This window comes from Mus caroli, chromosome 16 (assembly GCF_900094665.2).
Source record: "Mus caroli chromosome 16, CAROLI_EIJ_v1.1, whole genome shotgun sequence".
NCBI lineage: Eukaryota > Metazoa > Chordata > Mammalia > Rodentia > Muridae > Mus > Mus caroli.
Window position 1 is genome coordinate 65,839,115 of NC_034585.1, and position 9,938 is coordinate 65,849,052.

At 42.7% G+C, this 9,938-nt stretch overlaps 1 protein-coding gene across 1 annotated transcript in view; it reads left to right on the plus strand.

The window, feature by feature from the left end:
* The first annotated feature begins 1,011 nt into the window (after positions 1-1,011).
* The window catches only part of Gbe1 (1,4-alpha-glucan branching enzyme 1), a 232,374-nt gene continuing 223,447 nt past the window's right edge, over positions 1,012-9,938 (plus strand). Inside the window, exon 1 of the mRNA XM_021184815.1 lies at positions 1,012-1,358. Within this exon, the coding sequence (XP_021040474.1) occupies positions 1,216-1,358 (143 nt within the window). The 5' untranslated portion in view covers positions 1,012-1,215. The remainder of the gene's footprint in view (positions 1,359-9,938) is intronic.

A 9,938-nucleotide genomic window follows, 5' to 3' on the forward strand; every position in this document is an offset into this window, starting at 1 on the left:
TCCTTCCCCCCCCCCCATTTGTAGGTCCTTTTTTTTTTTTTATACCTTTATCTAAGACCTTTAGCTATTCACATCGAGGTGAATATTTTTCATTTCTTAAATTCATGACAAACCCTGTTTTAGATGTTGATATCCCAAGGGTGATCAATACTGTTCCTTCTTCCTAGACGCTATGATTTTACATTTCCAGATTTCAACTGAGGAAATTCCACTCAAGCCTGTCCAGTTTTGAGGTGCAAAGTGACTTGCAGCCTCCTGAGTAGCAGGATCCATTTTTCCTCGTGTCAAAATCTGTATTCTTTTAAAACATTTTTTGTATGTCTGTGTATATGTGTATATATGTGGCAGGGTGGAAAATATTTGAAAGTCGGTTTCCTCTTTCCAGACCGTGGGTTCTGGGAATATAATTCCAGTTATATGCCTTGTGGCAAGCACTTTTTACTTAGTGAGCCATTATGTCATCAAGCCCCGATTCTGTATTCTTATAAAGGAACCACTGGACAGAAAGGACACCGGGTAGTTATACTTGGGAGCTTGGCAAGAAGATTTTTTGCTTCATCACTGTGATTAAGCAGGAGAGTGCAGTACACTTTAATGATGTTCTCCCAGTCATGTCTCATCAAAGACAGTTTGGTTGGTGAGACACAAATGCCTGATTTCTGTATAGGGAACCAGGAAAGTTCTTGTTTTTACTGTGACTTCAGGGACCTGGCTGGCTATCGATGCTTACCTATGCAAAAATCTTTAAGGACTCTCTTGGTTAAACTCTTGAGACACATTAAACTTAGGGCAGTAGGGTTGTTAAATGACATTAAGATTCTAAATAGTTTCACGTTGTCTACTTTTAACCGTGGTCCTGGTGAATTTCCCACTTTTTGAAAATCATCACCCTAGGAACAACAAAAACTCCGAAATGAGAGCAGGTGTTTGAGGAGAGGTGACCACCGGGCAGGAAGGGGAAGGGACAGGGACTGGTGAGACCCGCCTCCCGGTGGCCAGCCAGCACGGTTCAGGGCTCCAGGGGCCGGCCCCGTGAGTGGGCGGGGGCCCGCGCTGAGGACGTGTGTCCCGGGCTCACCCTGGCCCGCTCCGCCGCTATAAAGGGCAATTCCCCGGCGGCTCGCCTAGGCTCGCCCGGCTCCGCCCTGCCGCTCGCACTCCACTCGGCCCACTCGACCCTCTCGGGCCTCGGCTACTCGGGCTGCTGCGGCGAAGATGGCGGCGCCGGCGGCTCCTGCGGCAGGGGAAACGGGCCCCGAAGCGCGTCTGGAGGCCGCCTTGGCCGACGTGCCGGAGCTGGCCCGACTCCTGGAGATTGACCCGTACCTGAAGCCCTTCGCCGCGGACTTCCAGCGCAGGTACCGGGGGAACCCCTCCACCGCCCTCCGCCTGCGGCCGGCCTTCCCGCGTGCGCGCGCGCCGCCCGTCTCCCCCTCTCTGCGCGGCCCCGCCCCCCTCGCGCGCCAATCATGCGGTGGGCGTGGCTCCGGTTTCCCGGGCGAGTTCCTGAACTTTTCTGCTGCACGTCCGCCCTGTGCGCTCGCTCGCAGTCCCCGGCCGTGCTTCCTACCCTACGTGCTGGGACAGGCAGCGCTGCAGCCACGCAGCAGCTTCCGGGACTCACAGGCCATCCCCCTCTTGTTCTGGGAGTTGCAGTGGTCGTGACCCAGGGCGTGTGTGATTATGCTTTTCAAACTTTGTAGTCTACTTCCGAGCAGCGTTTGTGCAGTCTTTCAGGCAGTCTTTCAACACCTTGCACCCTCCTGTTTGCTCTTGTGAGTTCATTAATCTGCGTTTCACTTTAATCGTTGGTCAGATCTCTTCTCCCTTAAACCAACATCGAAGAGCGACCATTGCGGGTGTTTGACCTTACCTTCCAGGAGAGTTAACAGGGCATGGATGGCTTAACTTGCAGAGCCCAATTCAAAAGTATAACTCCTCTCCCACCAGGCTTCCCCCTTATCAGAAATTTATAATTGCAATCTGCTCAGGTTAAGATTGAAAATTAAAGTAGCTAGTATATAAATTAGAGTAGTTATGAGTCGATTGCAAGTATTTTGCTGCAGTCATATTTGTCATACTAGTTTCTTCTTTAAAGCCTAGATACTACAAAAATCAAAACTACCTTGGCAACAGGCGAGAGACTCTTTTTTTTAATCATAGAAAACATCAAACTAGTTAGTGGCATTGGTGATTATGAACATGGGTTGATGTGACTTGAAAACACAAAGACCCTTAGAGCTCAACGACCTAGCTTTGTCATGTTATTAAACGTATCCACTAAAGTCACTTTCTAGAAAACCAATATTCTCAGATTCTAAAGCAGTAGGCATTATAAATTGCTCATTCCAGAGTTTACATATGCTAATACAGGAGCCCTCCTCAAAGCAGCCAGCTGGGCTGATCCTCACTTACAGTACTTAGTTGTGACTTTAGATTAAGTACTGGGGAGGTGTCTAGCAACTCTTCACTGAGAAGATGCAAGCCTGTGTCCCCTGAGATAATTAGCACGCGCTCCTGAAAGCTAAAAGACTTGAGCAGATTTTGAAATAAGTGATTTTTAGAACAAAAACAAATATTTTATCTATTTTTTCTCTTTTTGTATGAAATATATTTACATGTTATATTTATATATTTTCACCACATATATTTTTTTAATATAAAAATCATTTTGTTATAATGAGCACACAAATTACAACAGAAGGTGGTCAATGTCCAGCTTTTTTTGTTCTTTGGAGGTGTTTATTTTTATTATGACTCTATTTGTGTGATTTATAAACTAACCTGTAAGAAATTTCAAAAGCAAGAGTTGTGGAAATATTTTGCCTGTGTCCTGTTTCCAGTTTCCACTGGCCACAGGCAGACAAACACCATTTATTCTCTTTCTTTTGTGTGTATGTGTGTACTTCATATTCAACTCCACTGGGATTGAAGCAATTATAGTCATCTTTCATGGTTTGTCAAAATTAATGAGAGGGACAAAGGGCAGAATAAAGAAGGGAGGGAATCCAGTGTTCTTGGTGAAAAGTCTGGCCCAGCGGGTCCTTATGTGCTTCTCTGTGACCTGGATTCTACTTCTGCCCTTGGTCCTGGGTAATTGCTATTTTCCAGCACACATGTTCCATTTAGGCATGTCAAACAGTAATTTGGCATCTGGCAGTGGTGACTTGTATTGTTAACTGGTAGAGAATAAAAACTTTTTCATAGTGTCGTCATGGTCATTGATTGCTGTGGTTGGAATGTGTCCTTTGCAAATTTCAGGTGCGACAAGTGTGCCGTAGAAAGAGCCTTTAAGACATGACTAGGCCATAAGGGTTCCTCATGAGGGTTCATCTTTGGGCAGTGGACAGTGGTCTAATCAAAAAAGGGACTTTTGCGACGTCCATGACACAGGACCATTACAGAGGAGGGGGATAGGGCTTGTCAGAGTGAGAAGAGGGGAGCCATACTGTAAAAGCCTGTCTTTGGAAATGACTTTTCTATGGCTATCATGTACACACAGCATCTGTGACCACCAGGATAGGCATATATTCACTCACCCCAATAAGAGGGGACTGAGATGGAAATAGGAAGGGAAAGAGGTCACGGGGGATGGGACGGGGATGGAGAAGGCCATGGAGGACAAATGCTCTAGCCACACACTGTATACAAATAAGAAACTTTTAAACAATTAAAAACTAAGTAAAAACTGAAAAATAAAAAAATTCCCAGTTTAGGCTGCTTTGCCCCCTCTCCCTTCTGCTTTGGGAGGACATTGCACTTCCATTCTCTCGTGAGGACAATAACAGGGTGCTTGCCATCTCGCTTCATAGCTTCACCCATGGGCATCTTGTTGCTAGACTCCTCAGACTCTCAAACTATGAGGAGATACATTTTTATTTTTAATAAACCATCTATCTTGAGTATGCTGTTGAAGCCACGATAATAGTATATTTTATTTTTGACTTGTTTTAAGTAACCTACTTGTGCTGAGTGTCCTTGGCCTAACATGACTAGACAACCCATTTAGTTGCAAAGTGTGCTTATTAAATACTGCAGAAAATTTGAGGCACAGTTATCAATGTGTAAGAGTGGTGAGAGGGAGGCATTTTCTTCTCATTGATGGACCCTCGATTTCTTTCCTCCTCAAAATTGCTCCATTTGGAATTTTGTTGTGAGGGTTCCTTTTGTCTTCTGTGAGAATTCCAAATCTAGAATTGTATCGTGACGGGGGTTCCTCCGTCATGAATGAGTTAAAGCCCTTATACTGGTAGACAGACAGCTTGAAGCCTTGGTTAAGGAAGTATCTTTTGGGGACTTAACTGTAGAGTGTGAGTTACTTTGCATCATAAAAGTAAAGTGTAAGTACATGACTGTGTGATCACTGTCTCATTGATTAGCTCCTACGGTGACATCTCCTACTTGGCTCTTTCTACTTTCTGTGAAGCTGTTGATGTACTCCAGTCAGTGATCACATTTGCTTGCTCACATCTTACGTGGCTTTGTGAGTTGGCCACAGGGCTCTCCTCACGGCAGGCATTCACTGATGTAGGATTATGAAGGATTTGTTCTGAAATTTCTTTTTCAGTTCTTGTAGCCTGGAAAACAGAAAAGCGAAATTATGATTTTTCTTTATATATATATGTGTGTATATATATATATATATATATATATATATATATATTTTTTTTTTTTTTCCCTAGCAGCGAGCACTTCTTATTGAGCTCTTGGTGCAAACAAGAGGTTCTCAACTTTGTGGTTGCAACCCTCAGAAAACATTTATTTCTGATGGTCTTAGGAGACCCCAATCATAAGTTTATTTTTATTGCTTCTTCATAACTGTAATTTTGTTTCTGAGTGGTGTTTTAGTTCCTTCCGACACTGAGAACCTCGGTTTTGGCCTATCTCCTCATCTAAACAGAGGGCTGACATTTTGAGTACTGCTCAAATATATATAGTGCTCTATCACTGAGTATCCTTTTCTTAAACTTTATATACTATTGTATATTATGATAGTTCATCTTCCAAACATCATCTTAGACAGCATATATATATTTTTCTGGCTTGCCTATGAAAATAGCCATGGAGAATGCCGTACTGAGATTAATCTTCTGTGTGTGTGTGTGTGTGTGTGTGTGTGGTGTGTCTTTGTGAGTGAATGCCATGTGGTTATCTGTAGAGGCTAGATTTTTTTTTTTTTTTCTGGTTTTTCGAGATAGGGTTTCTCTGTATAGCCCTGGCTGTCCTGGAACTCACTCTGTAGACAAGGCTGGCCTGGAACTCAGAAATCTGCCTGCCTCTGCCTCCCGAGTGCTGGGATTAAAGGCGTGTGCCACCACTCCCGGGCTGAGGCTAGATTTTTGAAGATGGAGTTATAGATAGTTGTTTCCCAGCATGGGATGCTGGAAACCAAACTTAGATTCCCTGCTAGTGCTAGCAAATGCTCTCATCCACTTAGCCATCTCTTTAGCTCCTACTAAAACTATTCTTAAGAAGTTCATAAACATCAAGGAAGGGGAAACTGTAGTTGTGCTGTATTGAAGAACAAAATAAATAATTAAATAAATAAATGTATAAATAAGGGAATTCATAAGCATAGTCTTGATAATCTATTGTATATATTCCTTCTTCTAAGCATTGTATATTACTGACTCTTTCTTAGCTCCTCCTAACCGCAGTCTTGCTTTCCCCCCATTACTTGTGTAGGTTTTACTTCAGTAACCTTCAGACCATATAGTAGAAGAGATTCCAGGTTGGTTCCCTAGTCCCCATGTCTTTATTTTCTTTTATATGCTGTTTCATTTCTGCATAATATTCTTTTCTTAGACATTGATATCTTCCTTGTAGTGTCTACCTCTTGAAGATACTAAAAGTCTGTCTTCATTCCAGATTTTTGTTCTGGTCTACAACATTATTCTAACGGGCTCCAGTCTAAGGGCCTATAAAGCCCAGCATACATAATCTGAACATATAGATTTTCATCTCAAAGGTATTTTTCTTTTCATACCCTATCTTGGTTGTGTTATCTTCATTGATGAGTGACTCCGTCTTAAAACCTAGCATTTTCTTCATGCATGTGTATTCACGTGTTGGGGTGAATGAGTTCATGTGTGTATTCACGTGTTGGGGTGAATGAGTTCATGTGTGTATTCACTATTTTTGTTAGAAAGATTCTCTCATTCCTGGAATTCACCAAATAGGCTAGACTGGCTAGTCAGGGAGTCCCTGGGATTTATCTGTCTGTCTCTCCAGGCTCGCATAATAACAAATACAGTGCATACTATCTGGCTTTTTACCCATGGCTTCTGGGTATTGAGCTTAGACCCTCTACTTACAAGGAGAGCACGCTAACAACTGAGCCATCTTCTGACGCTGGTACATTCTCAAGTACTCTTTCCTTCATCTCTCAGTTTAGACAATTGCATCATTTGACTCTTATAATAGGCACTCGTCTGTGTGGCTATTGTTACCTTCTTTCAAGCTGCCAGTGCATCTAGACAGGTGTGAGAACAGCTTCAGGGCTGGTACTTCTTCTTCAGACGGCCGCCCTTCTCCATCTGTTCTGCCCTCTCCATTCCCAAAATGGTGTATGTGATTATTGTAGTGGTTTAAATGACAATGTCTTCCTAAGCTCCAGTCTTTGAATCCTTGGTCCCCAGTTGATGGTGCCATTTAAGGAGGTGCAGTAAGTCCAGCCCAGCATCCATGATTGCAGACATGCTTTGAAGGCTGAAAGCCTCCCCTACTTCTGGGTTGCTCTCTGTGTGCTTGCAGTTCAATTTATGAGCTGGTCATTTTCTGTTCCTTTTCCCATCGCTCCACTTCTCCATCCATCATGGACTGGTAGCCCTCTGGAATTATAAGCTCAAGTAAACTTTCTTTTATAAGGTTCTTTGGTCATAGTGTTTTGTTTGTTTGTTTGTTTTTCTTTCCCCCGAGACAGGGTTTGTAGCTCTGGCTGTTCTGGAACTCAATCTGAAGACGAGGCTGGCTTCAAACTCAGAAATCCACCTGACTCTGCCTCCCAAGTGCTAGGATTAAAGGTGTGCGCCACCACCGCCAAGCCATAGTGTTCTCTTACATTGGCAGAAAAGTAACTCAGATAATTACGAAACTATCCTGCTTGCACTCTTTCAATAGTTGCCCATTTCTGTTAACCTACAGCAGTCTGCACTATCTGGTCCCTGTTCTTCATTCTAATCTAATCTCTATGCATATCTCATATCCTCCATCTCTCATCAACTCCCTGGTTGTTCCTTCTAACAAGACAGTGGGTGGGGGGGATGTTCTATAAGGGATAATAAAAAGTCTTTAAAATAATTGGAAGCAAAGTATCTTTTTTTCTTTTCCCACTTATGTTCCTTTAACACTGAATGTTGAATATTTCCTTTTTATAATTACCTGTCTATACAGAAGATTTGGGGGGGGGGAGTTTATGAAAGTCATTGGGTAAAAAGCAAGATGTCAAGAACAGAGATCACTCTGGTTGTTATGGTGAGAGGGAGTCTTTTAGCTCAGTACAAGAAAATTGCTATGCAGACCCTTTCTTGTATCTTTGATAAAATAACAGGCAATAAATTCTATCAAGAAGACATTTAATACACTAATGGATACCAGCCTGAAGGTGTGCCAACACATTTTGCTTGACTGTGTAGTGTGTTTGATGGAGTTTGATGGAGTCCCAGACCAGGCTGTGGTTTTACACGTGCTAGGGTTTGATGCCTGCACTTTTCCTTTAAAACCCTGTACATGTGTTGGGACACAGCTTAGAATGTTTGGAGTAGAAGAGTCAGGGATCATACCCATAGGTGTTTCTCATAGCACAAGAATTTTAAATGTGATTCACTGAATGTACTCCCCCCCCCCCCAGCCACTGTGGCTACTGAAGATTGTCAAATGTCAGTAGTTTTAGACAGCAGGGAGAAGTCAGAGTTCTGAGATGCAGCTGACCCGCTTTCCTGTCCTGGGACACTCACTCATTTGCCACAGAGATCCGTCCAAATTCCAGAGTCACTCTTGGATTATCCATAGCAGTGGCCAAGAGTCCCTGACCTCTTCTCACTTTCAAAGTGTCTTGAGGTGACATGATAGGGCATTCTGTTTAGAACAGGCTCCTGTGCCAGCTGCACCAGCTCGGAATCAATCTTTCTTTACATGATAACTTCTTGGATTCCTTCCAGCCCTCTCTACGCTGGGCCCTAGGTATGCGATTACACAGTTCTTGTGGAGTGGAAGAGAGGGTTAGTGCAATTGTGCTCTTATTTGGAAATGTAGAGTAGGCTTCTCTTACCAGATATTAAATGGATGGAAGCCTGTTTCTCTGAGGGAATTGGGGCTACTGGGCACCCTTCACCTAAAGTTAGGATGCATGTGCTTGCTCAAATACACACACACACATACACACATATGCACACACATACACACATATACACACACACACACACACATACATACACACATATGCACACACACATACACACATATGCACACACACACATACACACATGCACGCACGCACGAACGAACATACATGAACAAAATTCTTTTCTCATGGTGATATCTGCTCACCCAATATTTTTTCACTGCTGTCATGAATCCAGGCTGCTTTTATATTCAATAAACAAAGCCCTGCTTCATTTTGTGTTAGGGGTAATAGGGACCTGGAGCTTCAACAAAAAGAAAACATTAAATATGTAGTTTTATAATTTACATTTATTGATTTATTTAATAATTTCATTGTATATTCTCTGCTACTGTGTAGCTATGGCGACTAACTTGTAAAACTTGATTTTATTTTTATTTTTGTGTGTGTGATTAATGGTTTCATCTAAACCTTATTTTTTTCCCAAGGTAAAAAATTAATTAAAATATATTGCTCTCTACCTCTCCCTCTTCTACCTTCCCCTGTCCCTCACTCCCTCTTAAATTCATGGCCTCTTATATTAAAATTATCATGTTTTACACACACACACACACACACACAGACATACACACATGCACATACACACATGAATAAATATACAAATACAACCCACAGAGTTCATTGAGTGTAGCTTGCTTATATATATATATTTTTGGTACAAATTACTTGGTTTTGGATAACCAGTTAAGGATGGGTTCATCTTTGAAGAAGACTGGTTATCCCTCAGTAGTCTCCAGTTGTCTGTACCTCTTCATCTGTGAAATTTCCCTCATCCTCGGTGCCATAGCAATTGGTGGTATTATAGTTGAGGTCCTGTTCAGGCAGCGATACAGCTGAGTGCAGTTCTCTTGTGTAGTTAGAAGGCACACTCTTTCAGCAGGCTTCCTGGACCTTTTACTCTTAGACTATTTCTGCAATATCCCCTTAGCCTTAAGTATAGGGTTTGTGCTGCAGACATATCACTGGGGTTGGACACTCCCTGTTCATTGGTTCAACATTTTAGTAGTTGTGGCTTTTAATATACAAATAATCCAGATAATTTTGGCTCTAACCGTAGGTCCATTACATGCCCTGATGGTTTGTATATGCTTGGGGCAGGGAGTGGCACTATTAGGAGGTGTGGCTTTGTTGGAGTAGGTGTGTCACTGTGGGCGTGGGCTTTAAGACCCTACTCCTAGCTGCCTGAAAGTCAATATTCTGCTACCAGCCTTCAGATAAAGACATAGAACTCTCAGTTCCCCCTATACCTTGCCTGCCTGGAGGCTGCCATGCTCCCACTTTGAGGACACTGGACTGAACCTCTGCACCTGCAAGCCAACCCCAACTGAATGTTGTTTTTTTTAGTTTCAAATAACTTTTATTTTTTTTTTAATATTTTTATTACATATTTTCCTCAATTACGTTTCCAATGCTATCCCAAAAGTCCCCCATAGCGCCCCCCCCACTTCCCTATCCACCCATTCCCATTCTTTTGGCCCTGGCATTCCCCTATATTGGGGCATATAAAGTTTGCAAGTCCAATGGGCCTCTCTTTCCA